The following is an 18,931-nucleotide window of genomic DNA, read 5'->3' on the forward strand; positions in this document are numbered from 1 at the left end:
CAATAAACTTATATTTTAAAATAGACGAAAATCATTATAAATAAATGAAAAGAAATCAAAATGGATTTGAATTTAGTATCTATTGGATCTTAAATACTTAAGTGACATGTTTAATTATTAAATTTAAATTTGACTTTTACTTAATTTTAAATTTATAATTAGTGTGTAGATAAAAAAATAATTATAGTCTGGTTTATAAAATATTTATCGATAAATTATAGTAATTATATATTAATTACCATGCCGTATAATAAATTATATTATGTGGGTCGGCACTAACTAATTTGTAATTTTTGCAACTAATTAAAAATTGAATTATGACCCTACATGTTACTTATACAAATATAAATTAATAAAATTACTCTTAAATTTTATATTGCCTAAAAATATACTTTAATTTTTTTTTTATATATATTCTTAAATTAAACAAAAATCTAAAAAAAAATACCGTTAATTTCGGACGGAAACTATTATTAGTGTCTTGTTTAAAAAAAAAACTATTAACATCAACCGACCTCTCATATATTATCTACAAATATTTTAATATTACTTTGAAAAGTTAATGAATCTTTTTAAAATGGGATATTAACCGTAAAAGTTTTTTTTTATAATATTTAAATGTGTTTTTAAAGTTTTTTTTTTTTTTTTTTAAAGTTTAAAGATATTTAATAATGTTTTTAAAAATTAAAAAATATTTTTTAAACAAAAATATTAACGGTTTCCATTAAATCTATAATCAAAGGGTATTTTAAAATTTTTGTAAAAATTTAAAGATATTGTTAACCTTTTTTTTAAAATTGTAAGATATTATTCAAATTTTTTAAAATTTAAAGAGATTTTTTTAGATGAAGCTAGAAGTTTTACATATATTTTTTTTATTGATTTAAGCATAATTAAAACCAATCACTTATAAAATTTTAAAGAACAAAAAAGTATACTCGATTGGCCCACGTACGTTTGGCGCCATATCACCGATCGCGCAGCCACCACGACGCGGGGCGAAAAACCACATTCTGAAGCAGCTCGGTCCAGTTCCAGTTCCAAAATTGTTCCAAATGTCGGAAGTAATTACTGTCATTGATATCGACGACGACATTGACGACAACGAAGCTGAAAAGCGAGTCAAGGGCAACAATGTCGCCAGTACTGCCGCCGTACCTGACGGCAAAGCGATACCCTGGGTCGAGAAGTTTCGGCCTAAGTCTCTTGCCGATGTTGCTGCTCACCGCGACATTGTTGACACCAGTAAGACTTCTACACCATTAGACTGCTCGATACATTAGGGTTCTCGCTTTCAACGGTCAATTATACTTCTATTTTCACTTGCAATATGGAAGTGGTATCTCGTTAGTAGTTGAAAGACTAGTTTAAAACAGCGAATGATTGTGATCATGAGTTTATGTGTTTGTCGATTAATTTCAATGTTTTGCGTAATTCATGTTTGATATTTCAAATTTTCATGTTCTTATTTTTGTCGTCTCCTGGTTTTGTTTCTGTTATGTGGGATGTTAATTAGTTGACAAGCTGACCAGTGAGAATAGGCTGCCACATCTCCTATTGTACGGCCCTCCTGGCACTGGCAAGACATCAACCATTCTAGCAGTTGCCCGCAAGCTTTATGGAGCAAACTACCACAAGATGATACTCGAGCTGAACGCATCAGATGATAGAGGGATAGATGTTGTCAGACAGCAGATTCAGAATTTTGTCAGTACTCAAAGCTTTTCATTTGGGTAATGATTAATTATATCATTCGCTTATCTGAATTCAAAAGCATACTCTCTGTATCATTGGAATTATGTTGAAGAGGTTTGGTGTGGTATAATACATTTAGCAATTGATGGGTGAACAAAGCATCAAACCATTTCATTTTTAATCATTTGATGGGCCATCGTTGCAATTATGTATACAGCAGGGTAGAACTGCGATTTGAAGTATTCATTGACAATTCGTTAGTATCGAGCTGATTTCGTATTAATACGAAATGTGTTTTCCACATTTTGATACAATTTCTATAGAATCCAACATTTTTATTCAGCTTAAACATCTAAATTTGCAGGGTTAAACCATCTGTAAAATTGGTACTTCTGGACGAGGCAGATGCCATGACTAAAGATGCACAGTTTGCTTTACGTAGAGGTTTATCTCATACGTTGCTACTCTCATTTCTCTCTCCATCTTTCATTGAGCTACAGTGTCCTATGCCAATTGTTGCTATATTTGTCTTCGTGCAGTAATTGAGAAATATACAAAAGGTACAAGGTTTACTCTTATCTGTAATCACGTAAATAAGATTATTCCCGCTTTACAATCAAGATGTACCCGCTTCCGATTTGCTCCCCTCGATAACTTTCATGTCACCAAACGACTCAGATATGTTATTGAGGCTGAGAGGTATGAAGTCTTCCTTGTTTCACTTATAATACACACATTAATCTCGTTATTGCTTACATTTATGTCTGACTAGAAAACGTTCAAAGTCTTTGATGGCTGGTATCTACGGTATATTGATGTGTAAGGGTAATTGCCTTCATTTTAATTCTGATATATAATTCAATTTGTCATTCTAGCTTTGTAAATATTGGGGGTAGAATACACAATCTCTTTTAAAAAGAACGTGTAATTTATTGAATCTAGATTGTTTTTGGAGGTGATGTTAGTTGGATCCTATATATTTTTGAACATGTAACTCTATTATGAACATATGTCTAATTCTCTATACCTGAATGGTAATTAGGTTGGACGTCTCTGAGAGTGGCTTAGCAGCCCTTGTTCGACTTTGTGGTGGTGATATGAGAAAGGCTTTAAATATTCTGCAGGTAATATAGTTTTTATTTGACTTTGTTTTCTGCATTTTGCGGTATTGCAGTAGCTATTAGGCCAGAATAAAGTGATGGCTTAATTTTATGAGAGTATTAAGAATATGAAAGTATAAATGGGAAACATATCATGTCGGTAGTAAAAGATGTAGGCAAGTTGTTCTCATCTATTAAAGATTAAGAATATGATATCCTGGAACTCAATCACTGTTATAGTGGTTTTTTGCCTCCTTTTTTCACACTTGCCTTGTTAGCTAGTAAAAGTAGCGGACCGTATGGATACACGCTCATTATTACTTAAAAATTTGGAGGAATTGATAAGAAAAACCTAGAGAAAAGGCTTAAGCAACTATAACTACAAGTCATCCCATCTCCTTGGTGCTTTTTTTTTAATGGTTGGATTTAATAGTTCAACTTTATCTAGTGTTCTCAACATTTCCATGCGTAAAAGTTTCATAGAATTGAACTCTGACTTCAAATGCAACAAAAGAAAAAAGAAAGTAATTCAAACAATTGGATTCATGATGCTTTATGACCCATGGTTCAGTTACCTTCTGTTAGTACTACGAGAAATGATCAAAGTGTGGATAATAAAGGCTAAGCACTCTTAAATTGCTGCACACCAATCTGCATAGTTTGGAATTTGGATCACAATGCTCCCTTAAATCAACATGCACCGGTGCATGTCAACATTCTTTTATAACTCACACATCGATTAAAGACGTTTACATATGTTATTTAGTTGTTACTTTGTGATCCTAATGATGCTTTTTTATGCAGTCAACGCATATGGCTTCTCAGCATATTACTGACGAGGCTGTATACCTATGTACAGGAAATCCAATGCCCAAAGACATAGAACAAATATCATTTTGGCTGCTGAATGAACCATTTTCTGACAGTTTTAAGAGTAATTGATTTTCTCTGGAGTTTTCCATGAATTTTGATGTGGATTTCCAGATTTTTTCCTTTAATTCCTACCAATTTCATGTTCAGGAATATCTGAAATAAAGACCAGAAAAGGATTAGCTTTGGTTGATATAGTGAGAGAAGTCACTATGTAAGTGCTTTACATCATTTTGCATGATTTCTGAGTGATGATATTTACTTGACTTCCCCAACTGTTCAATTCATGTAGGTTTGTTTTTAAGATCAAGATGCCATCGGATGTCAGAGTTCAGTTGATTAATGATCTGGCTGACATAGAGTACGCATCAATATCCTTATTTAGTTTCTTGTCAAGTTTTATTATTTTGTTCTTTAAAAATATGTATGATCTGCAAAATAACGACCACCATACACGCCTCATCTTAATTGTTACGCATAAAACGGAAGGTTTAAAAAATTGGGGGTTTCTTTTTCGTGGATAGGGAGGAGTTTACTAAGTTGAACGAGTGACATATAGGTAGAAAAGGACTAGAGAATCTTTGTTTTTCTGATCTAACTTGTAAAACATTCTTACTCATCTATTTCTACTTTTGTAAGCTAAAAGTTCTGTCATATTCTTCAGTTCAATGAATAGAATTATGCTGCAGTTTTCTTTATGGATAAAGATAAAAGGACATTCTATCCTATGACTTGCATCGTTTGATCTTATCTTTTCAATTTGAAAAACTGGTCAACTGCTAGACCTAATACAATTCTTTCTAACAAACCTTTGATCACGAATTAGTGATCAATCCCTTAGTTGAAAAGGACTGTCTAATTAAGCATATACTTCCATTGCTTGTAAGCTGGAACTTCTCGTGGCTGTACAATGAATCTATCCCACTTATCAATAGAATAGAATAGGCTTTTAAGTCTTGAAGTCCCAAAGACGATAACGAAATTTCATGACATTCTTTTTTTCTAAGTATGAAGAGGGAATTAAGGGTGCTGAATTCAATATTTGTGAACGTGTGACTTCTTACGTAATAACTCTGCCCAAACCCAGTGTTAGCAAATATTGTCCTTTTTGTACTTTTCCTTTAGACTTTCCCTCAAGGTTTTTAAAACGCGGATGTTAGGGAGAGATTTTCACACCCTTGTAAAGAATGTTTCATTCTCCTCCCCAATCGATGTGGGATCTCACAATCCACCCCCCTTCGGGGTCCAGTGTCCTTGCTGGCACTCGTTCCCTTCTCCAATCGATGTGAGACCCACCCAATCCACCCCCTTCGAGGCCCAACGTCTTTGCTAGCACACTGCCTTGTGTCCACCCCTCGTCGGGGCTTAGTCTCCTCACTGGCACATCGCTCGGTGTCTTGCTCTGATACCATTTGTAACAGCCCATGTCCACTGCTAACAGATATTGTCCTCTTTGGGTTTTCCCTTTTGGGCGTCCCCTCAAGGTTTTTTAAAACGCGTCTGCTAGGGAAAGGTTTCCACACCCTTATAAACAATGTTTCATTCTCCTCCCCAACCGATATAGGATCTCACATCTTAACTCAATCAAATTAAAAAAACAGACTTAGAGAAGACACATATCAAGTTTTTTGATCTGTTACTAAATTAACCAGTTTGACGGGTTGCTGTTTGTAGGTACAGAATGAGTTTTAGCTGCAACGACAAGTTACAACTCGGATTGCTCATCTCATCGTTTACTCAAGCCAGATGTGCACTCGTTGATGCTGCAGAGTAGTCTTGTTGCTAAAGCGAGCCTTCGTTCGCTCACCAACCATCTGTCGCACGCACCCGTGTGCATCGATTAGGTACGAAACTGTAGAGAATGTGAACATATGCCTCATTTGACCTCCAGCTTTTGATGCAAAAAGTCAGTGCTGACATTGATATGTTGTGTGTATAGGAAGGAAATGCAACATTTGAAAGTCTACAAGAAAAAGGTTAGATAACATTTAAAGTATTTCTTTGTTCTTGTTGGACTGGTTCACTTCCAATATTTCGGCACATGCTTATCTTTAATAGTAGTTTATCTACAGCCACCAATCTTTTGTTCTCCCTGACATTGTTTATTGCATTATTGAACTTTAGAATATATATTTTTTCCTCCTTTGAATTTTACTTTTAATTAAAAAATAAGATATAAAAGTAAATGTTAAAGAATAGTATGGTTCTAGATAAGCATGGATAATTTAGGTGGTAGATAGAGCACTATACTATAGACATCTATAGACGCTATCCAACTTAAATATTTATCTTTTGTTGATGAAAATTATTATCTTAACATTATCTTGTTTTTTTTTTCTGAACAATTAATGTTGTTGACTAAGACATTGATTTCTTTGCATTTTATTTTTCTTTAATGTTTCTTTAATGCTAATGTGTTCGAGTCTTATAGGTTTGGTAGAAATAAATTATATTTTTTTACATTTGGTTAAAAAGTTGTAATTTAAAATAGGATACTACTGTAAGTTTCAATAATACCTCTCAATTTTTTAGCTTTGCTAAAATGGACTTGCGATTGCGCAGCACTCATTTTTTGCGTAATTTCTCATAGACAATAAAATTTGTTGAGGTGAGGAGGAACGTACTTGCTAGTTATATCATCTGCAATCGCTTGAATTTCAAGACGTTATTTGAACCAATCATACACTTTATTAAGATAGGGAAATCAAGGGGACTCCCTTTTGAGAACCGTATATGAGAGTTTCGTCTCGTACGGCTCAAACAGAAACATTCAAATACCGATCGTAATGAATATGTGTACTAAAAAGTTTCGAACTTCTTAATGCTATGATTCAATTTTTTCCAATTTTTTCTATGAAGATACGAAAGAATCAAAATTTGAAAAGGCTTTTTTATAGTTATAATGCCCAAATATCGGCACTCACTTTCTAGGAACAAGTGAGTTAAGTCTATTTGTTCTTGCGTCATATACGACCAATCGACGTATGCTCGAGCCTCTGGCCTCGGTTCAAGAAGAAAGTTTTAGAATACGGGAGCAAGCCTATTTGTTCTTGCGTCATATACGACCAATCGACGTATGCTCGAGCCTCTGGCCTCGGTTCAAGAAGAAAGTTTTAGAATACGGGAGCAGAGAGTTTTGAAAGCAAAATTTGAGAAATTGAAATTGGTGTTATATGAGAATGTGAAATTGAAATTGGTGTTATATGAGAATGTAAGTAAAAGGCAACAACGGCCTTACTGCATATAACTATCGGGGGATATGACTAAAAAAGGTTAAAAAAAAATACTCTTAGAGTTAGTTTTGGATATAAATAGATAATATTTGTTTAAAAAAGATTTTGAACTTTCAAATATTTTATTAATATTCTTAAATTTTTTAAAAACATCAAAAATATTTTAAAACTTTTTTAAAAAAAATTTAAAAATACGTGCGCTTAGTTAAATGAATTTTTACCCTATTATTTAATAATAATACATTTTGATTTTTTTTTATTATTCTAATTTAGTATCATAAGAAAATTGGTAAAATTGCAAAGTGCGAGGTAAAAAAAAAACGCATGGTAAGAATTTTCAAAATATTAATAAACCTAGAATTAGGTACAAATTATAGGAGCTTAGAAGGGCTCCCTCATTAAAATGGAGTTCCCAAAAAGTAGCTATACGGTGTATTACAGCCTATTTTCACAAGCAACGTCTGATTAAACAGCGCCCGTCTGATCTAAATACCTAAGTGGACCCCACAATCGGGCCCTACCACAATGACCAACTCCTACGTCCAGTCTGTATTTCTTTTTTTCCTATATACGCGGCGGTGCACTCACAGACTGCTAATCTCGTGCGACCGTCCGATTGAACGACCATCAACGACTGTTCGTTCACTTAAGGATTCAAAGAACAATCAGACGCTGGATATTCAAAAGGGCTTCTGCAGGTACATGAACATATCCTGGAGCGGCGACATCTGATTCCCGCTCTGAAACGGCGTCGCAAATTCCTGGTCTAGTGAGTTATCAATGTAATTATATCGAAAATCAAAGGCATTTTGAAACTCCTTCCATTTTGGCTCGCTCTGAACTTCGCTCGTCGCGAATTCCGGCGACACCACGTGCTCCGAACAGCTCGAATCCGGGTGCAATCGCGGTATCGAATCCGATGTTTCAAAATGTGTGCAATCGTCCACCGACGCCGGCACCGCCGTGACTGCCGGCATAAACCCTCCATCGCCGCCGTGATTCGCGAAAATGTTCGGCTTCTCGTCCTCCATCTCTACTTTAAAGCCGTTCGTGTTCCGATTCACGGTAGCGTGGTTTCGCTTATCGATTACGCCCTTCTTGTTGTAAATCCGGCACAGAACCCAATCGTCCAACTGCAAAATCACAGCCGTTGATTCAGATTTTTTATTCGCAATTGATTAAAAAAAAAAAAAAACCCTTCAATTTGTTGAGGAATATTACCCTAAGGCTATTCTTGTTGCGAGCCGACCGGTCCACATCGGCGAGCCGGTACTCGTGCATAATCCAATTGGTTTTCTCCCCTCTCGGAGCTTTCCCGGTATAAAACACCAACGCCTTCTTGATTCCAACCGGTTTCGGACGTCCGATCGGCTTATCAGCTCCGGTCGCCTTCCAGTAACCCGAACCAGCCGCCCGGTTCGGCCGTGAACCGTTCGGATATTTCCTCTCCCTCGGCGAGAAGAAATACCACTCTTTCTCTCCGTGTAAAGCCATTTCTGCAAAATCAACGGTTAGAATTAAAATCAGAGACTCAATTTCTCATCTAAATCAAAAAATTCGACACAGAATTCGAATTTTCCTATTAATTTACCTGGAAGGTCCCAAGGATCGAACTTATAAAGATCGATTTCGGCAATGACCGGAACGGCAATCGGCTGCGAGGCGCATCTCCGGCAGAGATAGTGAATGACAAGCTCCTCGTCGGTCGGATGGAACCGGAAACCGGGCGGCAACTGAATCATCCCGGCCGTCATCTTTTTTGTTCTGTATATTTCAATCGCTTCTCTGAATCTCTGTGGTTTTTCCTTCAACCGGTTTTTTTTTCTCTTTCTATGTGTATGTGTGTTGTGAGCTACTTCGCCGGTTCAAACGTGGAAACAATGGATGGGAATGGTATTTATAGGAGTTGGAAGAGGAACACGTGGCGGAGAGAGAGAGGGGAAAGCACGTGGGATATAAGCGTTTTAGTTGTCGGCGAGAGAAAATATGTGCCGGCTTGGACACGTGGCAAATGAAAGTCCATGCGTGAGCAATAGACGCGCATTCAGGTGATTTTGTCATCGCTTACGCATCTTGTTTTGGGTTAGAGCGACGTCAAAAGTTCTGTTATCTCTATTTTTAATAATTATTTAACTATTTAAATCAGCCGATATTCCCTTTTCTTTTTGTAATAATATTTTAATTAGTTCAATAAATTATTATTTTTAATTAATATTTATATTAATTTCGTTTAGATCTCCCATCTTCAAACTAACTTCTTAATATTTATCACTTAGTTTTGGGGAAAAATAAACTTGTTCCTAAAATTTGAATTTTTAATTGTATATTAAAATTCTCAATAAATAATTTTACTAATTTTTTTATAGTTTTTTTTTTTTGGTATAGTTTTAAGATTATTATGATAATTAAATAAAATAATTTAAATAATTTAAAAACATAACCCAACAACCCAAAAAATCGCCGTGGAATTCACGTAAATCGTGGGGTTGGAACGTTGTTATTGGAACGGTGGCTTTGAAATCACCTGCTGCTTCCGGTTAGCTTTCCTCGTCTCTATCGTTTATTATTATTCTTTTTCTTTCCTTTTTTTAATAAATAATTAATAGTGTTTGACCAATTAAATATTATAAAAAATTTGACAAGCTCTGCCAGTGGTCCACTGGAAACTATTTTACTTTAACAAAGTTTGTCTCATTTTTTTATTAAAAGCAAATTATATATATATATATATATATATATATATATATATATATATATATATATGTCCTTAGAAATATTCTGGTCAACATTCGAATATTCCATTTATTAAAAAATTATAAACGCATTGTTAGTCCAACTTCACATTGTCAAAGTGTATATAATTATTTGTGTTCTTTTAAGTTGAAGGTTATTTTTTACAAAATAATATTTATCTCACAGTAATAATTTAAAGTTTAAACTATAGATTTAATTAATTTAAAATAGGAAAAATTTATAATTTAGGATTAAAAAACCTATATACCACATAAATATTTATATATTTTAGCTCTAAATTACACGTGTCACACGTATAATATTGATGGGACTATATGCATTAAGATTTTTTTTTCATTTTTTTAATATGTTTAATTTGATTTATTGGGGTGAAAGAATAATTATGAATTTTAGTGGTAGTCACCCCATTCTAGAAGAACTTAGAATCCTAACCTAATTTTATTAATATATACATATTTATTTATTTATGGGACAAGAAATAATAATTTTCTTTTGCAAGTTTGACTCTAAAATACCTTAATGGATATATATATATAGTATGACATTTAAATTATTATCCATTTACTCTATATATGTGTTTAAAATTTTTGTATTTGTTTATATACTAAGTCATTTTTTTTTAATAAATTAAGTTGCGGGTTCAAATATGTATTTTAGGCTAAAAGTTTAATTTTTTTAGATTAAAATAAGATAAATATGAAAGTTGATGAATTAAAATAGATATTTAAAAATTAAAAGAGTAAAAAGAAAAAGAAAAAAAAAATCTTCAATTGAATCCTAGATTTTGTCGATTTGGAAAATTAGGGGAAAAAGACAAGAACAGCCTTCCTCGTTTCTGTTCGGTCCAGTAGACACCTCACATATTGCCTTCTAAGGAGGGAGAGTTTGGTAAATGGTAGGGATAAGCATGAGAAGAAAAGGACACAAAAGACAAAAGCATGTAAATATTATTTCATAAATATTGGCACTATTTTCCCACACGCTTATTTTATTATTAAAACAAAGTTTAGTTTCAAAATTATTTATTTTTCAAAATTATATATATCCCATAATATTTGAACCCAAAGTTTCTTGAAATAATTTGAATAAATTTTATCAAAGATGTGACAAATTTAACCATTTAGTCCTAATTTGTCACATTGCATTTAATTACACTAAAATTCGTATAGTAGACAAGTTGATAATATTATGACATTAAGTAAATAAAAAAAAAATTAAATTTAAAAAGGAATTACAACAAGAATAATGTGGCATATTATAAATATTAAAACCAAAGAATTAAATTGAAATAAATTAATAAAAAGAAATGGGAAAACCTCAAACTTGGCTGCAAAATTACTGTCTTTGTCAACTTCAAGTGGTGTCCAGAGCAGACAGCCCATGTCTTGTCTTTATTTATTTATTTATTTATTTTGTCCAAGTGAATTGTAACACATTTCTATAATTTCAAACTGAGCTCCAAAATTGTGGATCCTTTTAACTTTTCTTAGGTGCCGTCAAACACTCAATTTCTTGTCCAATTGGTCCATACCCCATGTCTACCATTCTTCATTGAGGATTGGTTTATCTTCTTTGCATTAAATTTCCCACGTGGTGCTACTTTTCAGCGCAATGTTCGGGATGCGCATAAAGTTCTAGCTCTAACGTTAGTGGAACAGGATGGTATTCTTATTGTTTCGAAGATTTTTAAGTAAGACAAATGGTAAAATTACGAAATCATGTGTGTATAGTAGTGTAAATTGCGAAAATGTTTAATTATTGTTTCTAGCAAGTAGCATCGAAGGTACGGCTTAGATTTTGTGACGAGCCTTGGAAAAGTATTCATATGTGATTTGTGGTTAAATTTTGTCAAATAGACTATTTGAGGAGAGATTTGGAGGTTCTTTGCTAGAAGATTATATATACATAAAATGGGATGGAGATTCGATATAATACTATCAATTAGTCACAATAATGGTAATGAAAACAATTTGGAATATAATTAAAGCTAAAGAGGGTTCCTTTAGGATGAGGTATTGACATTAAAAAGTATATGAATATGAAGAAATAAATCTTCCTGTTTCCTTTGCGAAGTTCTTGATATTCTTCAGATTCCTTTCAATTAAATGAACAAATCATGAAGATATTAAGCATTTTTAGAAGGCTTGGGGGATGAAACTTCTGTGCCACATATTGGACAAACCCTTTTGATTTGAAGCCAATTGCTTATACATTCTGAATGGTAAGGATGCTCACAAGGAAGGGCAGCCAATTCTTCACTATCTTCATATTCAACTTGGCAAATCACACACCGATCTATACCGCTTTTGTTTTCGATGGTTTGAAACTTGCTCGAGTGCAAGCACGAAGGTATTTCGTTAATCGGTAGTCCCCTCTTTTCTTCTCCAATGAATTCCCCTAATGCAATCAACTCTTCATAGCTTAGCTCATCCAAATCAAACTCCTCGATATCTTCTTCCTCTTCGTCTTCGTCCATATATTCATTATCATCCGTAGTCTCCTCCTCGTCGTCTGCAAGAAAACCCCACGGGGAATGAAGTTCTTGGCTTTGGAAGGAGTCATTGGTGTGGTCGAGACCATTGCTGCTGTTGGAATCTGAACGTTCATCTTCTTCGCTATCACTTTCGATGGTCTCGAGCATCGTGTAGTTCCTCTCATGCTCCTGCTGCTGCATTGCCAAGGCCATAATAAAATCCGTGTTCACCTGTTCCACATAAGCACGAGAAATCCTTTGAGGGAGTTGCTTATCCTCTTGCTCTTCCATTACAACAAATGATCAAAATCTCTGAGAGCAGTGCAACACGAGCCATAGCTTAGGGTTTATGAAGTTGCACTTTTTGCTGGTTTCTTGATTGAGAGACAACTTTCATAGAAGGCAACTGGAAACCAACTCTAATGGACATTTCTATATTCTAGATTCCCACCTTGTTCTAGTTCCTCAACCTATCAAGCCCTCCATCAATCTTTAGAGTACAGGAGTTCTTAGTTTTCTTTGCAGAGAAGGCAGGTTTTGTGCAAAGGAAAGGAAAGTAAAGTTGTATATCTCAAGTAACATTATTTTATACCTCCATCCTACATTTCAGATATCAAAATTCTAGCCAGTTCTTACCTTGCCTCTCCATGGTTCCACGACGGCCTCTCTTTGCTGACAACCTTTGTCCATACCGGAGGCCGCTCGAGAACTGACCCAATGTATGGATGTTTTGACAAGGAAGAATATACTGTGGCTACAAGTTGTTGCAAAATATAAAGCAATTGGATCAGTAAAAGATGTGCACAAGCTAAGTTACCATTAAAGAGTAAATAGAAAAATTGGAATATAAATTAATCAAGTTTGGAACCAAAGCAGATTTTGCTTAATAAACCTTGTTTCACGTGGACAGTTCTAGATAAAGCCAATTCCCATGACAAATATATAGAGCAGAGTACAAGTTTCAGCCCAACATGAAAGTTTTTTGCATTTCACTCGCGTACTCCATCCCTGGGCTGCAGTCTAATACGAAGTAATCACGAAACACGTCACCTTTCATACATCGGAAGAAGGATCAATCCATTCGTCCCTTCAAGATTCGCTCTTTTACTTCAGTTGGCGTACTGCAAAAAGACACATTATAGGATAATTTCAATCACAAATATATAATGGACGACAGGAAAAGGTCGACAGAAATAAGAAAGGTAAAAGGCAAAAAGGAAAAAATGGATTAGGTAGAAATGAAAGAAAAAACCCATTCTGCATTATACAAAAGGATACTTTTGGAATGTTTGTCAGGGGCATACATAATGGTTTAATGTTTTTTGGAAAAATACTCTTATTGTTATTTTTGGATGCCCCATAATGGTTTAAATTATTGACTAGAGAAAACAAAAGACGATAGAGCATAAACCAACAGGGGTGCAATTTGAAAATTACACTCAACGGATCATATAGATTGGAAATGTAAAGAGGAGACTAAATAATGTATATCTCAAACACAGTTAATAAATTGCACAATTTTAAACAAAAATGCCTCATAACAAGTACTGTTACAAATATTATTGTTATTTTTAGGATAAGAAACGACGAGGCTGTAATTTTCTTTTTTTCAAGAAAAAGTAATATTCTATTACAAATATTATCATTTTATCCCAGGTGATATGCAAAATATTCAAAAAAGCAAAATCTACCAGAATAATCACAATTAACAACAATAAACAAACCACTTTTCTTTTTTTTTCTTTTTTTAACAGAAAGAACCCAATAAACGATCCAGAAGATATCTCAACGATTAAACAAGAATCAAGAACGTGTGGCTTACACAACATAGACATGCCCTCCCCATCCACTCAAACAGTCCCGATCCACAGAAGACAGCAGCGCTTGAGAGATGGTTTCAAATAATTCCTCTGGTTCCTGGCCAATACAAATTTGAATTGACAGAGTTAATTATAAAGTTAGAACATTCCCACAAAAGAATTATGACGGGAATTGTTATCCCCACAAAGAATATTTTCCACTATCTATCAAGACAACAAATTTGAACATCATGCTCAGCTCTTGGCATAATCAAATGAAAGAAACTACAGTGCCTTCCATTCTAACAAGATATGGGGAAGTTAAATCCGAAACAGCAAGACTGCTGGATTGTCTTTCAAAAAGCTCGACCAATTCCTCACAACTGAATGATTAAGGGTGCAAGTCAAACCCAATAAATAAAGGAAACAGACTGAAACCAAAGCTGGTACACATTCGTTTCATAGGTATGTTGGTTAACTTAATTTCGGCTTTTCCAATTTCATGGCATGTTTGGAAGTAATTTTCCAAAACCACACCCAAACATGGCATAAGAAAATAACATATCAGTCAAAATCATTCCCAAACATGCCCTAAGAAAATAACACGAGTTGGTTGGTTTCAGTTTTCAATATATTTTACTCTACCAATCTGACCAACTGATTATAAACTGCCCACTGCCACTTCTATATACATGTCTTAACCTTCAACCACTCTTATTCCGAGACATCATTAAGTTAGCCATCTCCTTTCCAGAAACCTCAATAGCAGACGCCCCACCCCTCAGTATCTCACTCTCATTCTCCTCTCTCTTATCTTCCTCCTCAATTTCTTTTCGTGAGTCAAATTTTTGCACTTCATATGTTCATCACAGTCCATTAAGTAGTTCTATAGCCAGACAATTCTCTTAATTTTTCATCTTCTATATGTACAATGACCAATGATTCAATCCATGAGAGTTGTTGGACCCTTTGTTCAATGACACTCTGGTTTAACATCTCCAACTGGAAGTCACATTTTTACCGTACCTAATTTGTTCTTCCAGTGTCTAAGGTAATGGTGTAAGTTGATTCGAGTCCTTATCTTTTTTATTTTATTTTATTTTTCTACTCTCTCCTCTTTCATACCCATGCACTAATTTCTCTTCCTTTTATGGGCATATGCTTAATCCTTTTTCTTCTATGATTTCAATTCTGGGTATATATTTTCATTTATTCTTCATTCTTATGCCAAAGCCAATGTGATAGGTGCTCTTCCTAAAGTATTGTTTACCTTGGGGTATGGGGCGGTCAATGGTAATGCCTATAAAAGATAGATCTACTTGCAACACAAGCTTACATTCTATCAGCAACTTAGTTACTTTGGATATCTTACACTCAACTGTCAGTATCCATTTGGTCGAAAAATTGACCTGAATCAAACCACCAACACCAATGGACAGGCTACATTGCTAAATCGCAAAGCAAACAAGCAACTTACATATATTTCTTCCTCAGTTCAAAGCAAATTAGAATCCCAATGATGGATACAGAGCATATGTAAATGGATTATACCAACATACCATGTCAGGTTTAAACATTGCCTCACACGCACCATAAAGGGACTCTGATGCAGTGCCAGAAACAACAAAATCCTTAGCAAGCTCTCTGGGAACAGTGAATTTGATGTATTAGTTTTACATTAGATAATCCTAAACCTAGAAAAGCTTATCCCAAAAATAATATTTCATTACAATGCGTTGCAGAGACTGCAACATCAAGTCTGATGCACATTTTTATAATCAAACAACAGGAAGATACCCATATAACTAATTTAAGCTTAAAGTCCAACCAAAGAAAATAAAAAAGTTGTGACCTAGACAAAGAAAAAAAAAGGAGAGTACTCACTTGGCTCCAATGCAATCCATTGTGCAAATGAAGGGTTTGTCTTCATCACTCAATCCAGCAATTACAGGCTGGCAGAAGTATGGACCAAATCTACGAATGAGAAAATTGATATATGAGTTTCTAATCTGACCTAAAAAGGCCAAACAATAATAGTAAATTCATCTTTCTTGTATGCGCTTTTCAATATTGTTCATAAGTTTATCCACATTTTCAACTATATCCATCAAGCCAACTTGTAATCCTATTTCCAAATTCGTATAAAACATCTTGCCAGTCAATTTAACATACACCAATTCTATAAACACGCTTTGACATATCTGTACTATGCATTGAAGGTTGACATCATAAACTCTGGAGTGACGCTTAGTGCAAGGCAACATCTCTATCAAGTCAGCTGACAATATTACATCAACATGAGGATCACACTGGTAGAAGAATCAACATATACATACAAATGAAGCTCGGACAAATCCTATAGAAATCTCATTCCCAACCATGTTCTTCAGTATACAGCGAAAAATAGAGTATGCGTGATTAAAACTGCTGAAAAAGAGATAACTAGAAGTTCAATCGATGTCCAACCTTTTCTCATAAAGACGAGCTGAGACAAGGCTAGCAAATGTCTCAGGTTTCATGTCCCTCTCTTCTCGAAGCTGGTATAGTTTGTGCTGATAGACAAGTCGTTGATACCTTCATTTCAAACGCAGGAGTTAAGCAATGGAAAATTAAACCAAACGGAAAAGAACCAACCACAGGAACATACAGTGTCTGAGCATCGGTACCAAGGCCCGAAAGGCCAAGAAATAGCTTATCATGAATCCGGTAAATTTTCTGGAAATCCGTGGCAATTGTCTGAAGCTGAACTCCAAACCTACGATCGCTAGCAATGGCAAAACAATTCTTCCCCACCATCGCAACTACGGCACTTCCATTATACTCAAAGATCTACAAAAACAATTTAATACCACAATGTCTGAACTACATACAAGCTAAAACTTCCAAAAGAATGGCAATAATGCTAATGAAGAGAAACGCACCGACATCAGGTCCGCTACTCAAGCTTCCCCGGAACAAAGTACGAAAATCTTTGCGACACAAGAACAAAAAAAAAGTAAAAAAAAGGAGAGAATTGTCAGCCCAGAGCAATCGGACATGTTTGTACCGAAATCAAAATCAATGAAACGCAAACCCGTTCCAAAAACCCTAATCTAAACTAAAACATGTAGAGATATGAATTGAAGTTGTGAAGATTGAAGGAAGAATTCGAAACCTGAGAGAAGAGAGAGTTGAATCGCAAAGAGAAATGCGGGAAGCAGCGACTCAGTGGATTTTAGTATAGCTCTATTAATGGCTTGGGCCTCACTCCAACCCCTTCTCCCCCTTTCTTAATCATTTTCTAAATTTTAAATTATACAAAATACCAAATAAATATTATATTTACATTTTAAAAGCTTAGAATATTTTTTAATTTTTTTTAAAAAAATCAATAAAAATTTAAGAATATTAACAAAAAAGAAAAAAAAAAAAAAAAAAAAAAATATATCATCCAAAGTATTTTTTTTATCTTTTATTTTTAAGTTAAAAATAGTATTATTGAAATATTTTAAAAAAAAAAGTATTTTAAAAACAAATATAAATATCAACCAATGGCCTCAGTGTGTGAAAGTGGGCTGCACTTTTGTTGGGCCTGAAAAATTTGGGCTACCCAATGATAAGTAATATACATATGTTATTTAATTTTTTAAAATAAATGAAAAAATGACGTGGCAGTTTAATTTCGTAATTATATTATATTGATTTGGCAAATAATATTAATATATTTTTTTGACAGCAATTTTTTGCAACGTGAGGACACGACCTCCTGAAATAGATGAACTCCACGGTCATCGATGTCAAACACGTGCTCCGGTGCTTTTTCGATAGCCACGTGTTTGCATATCCTAACCCTAGTAATAAAGTCGGTTACATAATATTTTTAATTTTCAATTTTTATTATTAGTTCAAATAACGATAAATATATAATAGACGATTAACGTGATAATTTATAAAAGGGTCTTGGACAATTTAGAAAAACATGATAGACGATGGTTAATATAGTTATGATAAATTATGTTCAAATTAATTTTTTTTTTTACCGCAAATCTTAACTAATTTTAATGTGGTTTGTTTTTAATCTTTCAAATTTAAAGTAAATATTTAAATCGATGTAAGAAAAAAAAAATTAATGCATATTGTCTTCTTCCTAATTTTTCATAAAAGTTACTTTAGGTAATTTTGACGTTTAACTCTAATTTTAAGAAAATTACAAACAAATTCAAAATTGCCTCGACAAGTTTTGTAAAAATATTTATTTTTATAGTAAATATTTATTAAGATACCAAAATTAACAAAACTCAACAATAATTGAAATAATTTTTTTTTATTATTTTATAAAAAATATAAATTTCCAAATATTTATGGCATGAAAAATATCTCACCATAATTCCTTATTTAAAAATTTAAGCTGAAAATTTGAATTTAATTCAGATGGGGTTGATTTGGTAATTTGGCAGCAATTTTTACAGCAAAAAGCCATGCCATCATTGACAATAAAAAAATAAAAACAATTACCATATATATCTTCAGATTATAAATAAATAAATAAAATTATCAAATTTATCTTTATGATAATGTAATTCAATTATTATTTTTATTTACATATTTAAATTTATAGACTAGCATTTATACATAGGTAAACAAATCTAAATATCTTAATAAAATAATAATTTAAGTATAAATCAATTTTCCTTCCTATTTAATTTTGGAAATAATTAAATGGAAATTTTAATTTTTAAAAACTAACTAAAAAAATTATTTATTAAATTAAACATATTTTAAAAAATTAATTATTCGAGGAAATAGTCTCAGGTGTGTGAATGTTTGGGAGTCGGCTTATCTCTCTCACGTGACTCAACAGACGTTTTAACCATCATACTTGATAACTTTACTTATTTTCACTTTTCTTTTCGTTATTAATATATATTTACTCCCCGTTTTTGTTTTAATTACAATTTTAGTCCATAAATTTGTAATAAATTTTGTAATTTTAAGTGGTATGATATATTCAAATTTTAAATATAAATT

The 18,931-nt window shown here is 33.5% G+C and overlaps 4 protein-coding genes across 5 annotated transcripts; 1 reads left to right on the forward strand and 3 right to left on the reverse strand.

The window, feature by feature from the left end:
• Positions 1-952: 952 nt before the first annotated feature.
• LOC111808941 (replication factor C subunit 3-like) lies at positions 953-6,208 on the forward strand. Its single transcript, XM_023695196.1, has 10 exons — positions 953-1,245; positions 1,517-1,733; positions 2,060-2,139; positions 2,235-2,394; positions 2,738-2,819; positions 3,600-3,729; positions 3,816-3,879; positions 3,958-4,026; positions 5,340-5,509; positions 5,605-6,208. The coding sequence occupies exons 1-9, from the start codon at positions 1,056-1,058 to the stop codon at positions 5,437-5,439; spliced, it is 1,092 nt and encodes a 363-aa protein (XP_023550964.1). The 5' UTR covers positions 953-1,055; the 3' UTR covers positions 5,440-5,509; positions 5,605-6,208.
• A 1,003-nt stretch (positions 6,209-7,211) lies between these two features.
• LOC111790328 (NAC domain-containing protein 2-like) lies at positions 7,212-8,775 on the reverse strand. The gene is made up of 3 exons (XM_023671194.1): positions 8,490-8,775; positions 8,120-8,394; positions 7,212-8,031 (listed from the first exon to the last, which is right to left on the reverse strand). Exons 1-3 carry the CDS (start codon positions 8,650-8,652, stop codon positions 7,579-7,581), a joined length of 891 nt encoding a protein of 296 aa, XP_023526962.1. The 5' UTR covers positions 8,653-8,775; the 3' UTR covers positions 7,212-7,578.
• Positions 8,776-11,554: 2,779 nt separating this feature from the next.
• On the reverse strand, positions 11,555-12,868 carry LOC111787846 (E3 ubiquitin ligase BIG BROTHER-related-like). 2 transcript variants are annotated; one of them, XM_023667916.1, is made up of 2 exons: positions 12,762-12,778; positions 11,555-12,437 (listed from the first exon to the last, which is right to left on the reverse strand). In XM_023667916.1, exon 2 carries the CDS (start codon positions 12,414-12,416, stop codon positions 11,778-11,780), a length of 639 nt encoding a protein of 212 aa, XP_023523684.1. In that variant the 5' UTR covers positions 12,417-12,437; positions 12,762-12,778; the 3' UTR covers positions 11,555-11,777. The 2 variants fall into 2 exon arrangements, with proteins under 2 accessions (XP_023523684.1, XP_023523692.1); XM_023667924.1 differs by having other exon boundaries at positions 11,557-12,356; positions 12,762-12,868.
• Positions 12,869-12,952: 84 nt separating this feature from the next.
• Positions 12,953-17,184, reverse strand: LOC111787859 (proteasome subunit beta type-3-A-like). Its single transcript, XM_023667936.1, has 8 exons — positions 17,079-17,184; positions 16,846-16,893; positions 16,572-16,753; positions 16,391-16,498; positions 15,809-15,898; positions 15,484-15,568; positions 13,948-14,042; positions 12,953-13,246 (listed from the first exon to the last, which is right to left on the reverse strand). Exons 2-8 carry the CDS (start codon positions 16,849-16,851, stop codon positions 13,198-13,200), a joined length of 615 nt encoding a protein of 204 aa, XP_023523704.1. The 5' UTR covers positions 16,852-16,893; positions 17,079-17,184; the 3' UTR covers positions 12,953-13,197.
• Positions 17,185-18,931: the final 1,747 nt, after the last annotated feature.

The sequence above is a fragment of the Cucurbita pepo genome, chromosome LG01 (genome assembly GCF_002806865.2).
Source record: "Cucurbita pepo subsp. pepo cultivar mu-cu-16 chromosome LG01, ASM280686v2, whole genome shotgun sequence".
Taxonomy (NCBI): Eukaryota; Viridiplantae; Streptophyta; class Magnoliopsida; order Cucurbitales; family Cucurbitaceae; genus Cucurbita; species Cucurbita pepo.

What these genes read in the sequence shown, in the direction of transcription:
- LOC111808941 (XM_023695196.1), top strand. Translation starts at nt 1,056, where the DNA reads ATGTCGGAAGTAATTACTGTCATTGATATCGACGACGACATTGACGAC. An exon ending in CCGCGACATTGTTGACACCA is followed by an intron (nt 1,246 to 1,516) that starts GTAAGACTTCTA and finishes GATGTTAATTAG; the next exon opens with TTGACAAGCTGACCAGTGAG. An exon ending in ATTTTCTGACAGTTTTAAGA is followed by an intron (nt 3,730 to 3,815) that starts GTAATTGATTTT and finishes TTTCATGTTCAG; the next exon opens with GAATATCTGAAATAAAGACC.
- LOC111790328 (XM_023671194.1), bottom strand. Translation starts at nt 8,652, where the DNA reads ATGACGGCCGGGATGATTCAGTTGCCGCCCGGTTTCCGGTTCCATCCG. An exon ending in CGATCCTTGGGACCTTCCAG is followed by an intron (nt 8,395 to 8,489) that starts GTAAATTAATAG and finishes TTGATTTTGCAG; the next exon opens with AAATGGCTTTACACGGAGAG. An exon ending in GCAACAAGAATAGCCTTAGG is followed by an intron (nt 8,032 to 8,119) that starts GTAATATTCCTC and finishes GTGATTTTGCAG; the next exon opens with TTGGACGATTGGGTTCTGTG.
- LOC111787846 (XM_023667916.1), bottom strand. Translation starts at nt 12,416, where the DNA reads ATGGAAGAGCAAGAGGATAAGCAACTCCCTCAAAGGATTTCTCGTGCT.
- LOC111787859 (XM_023667936.1), bottom strand. An exon ending in GCTCGTCTTTATGAGAAAAG is followed by an intron (nt 15,899 to 16,390) that starts GTTGGACATCGA and finishes TCTCATTCGTAG; the next exon opens with ATTTGGTCCATACTTCTGCC. An exon ending in CAATGTTTAAACCTGACATG is followed by an intron (nt 14,043 to 15,483) that starts GTATGTTGGTAT and finishes TGTATTGGCCAG; the next exon opens with GAACCAGAGGAATTATTTGA.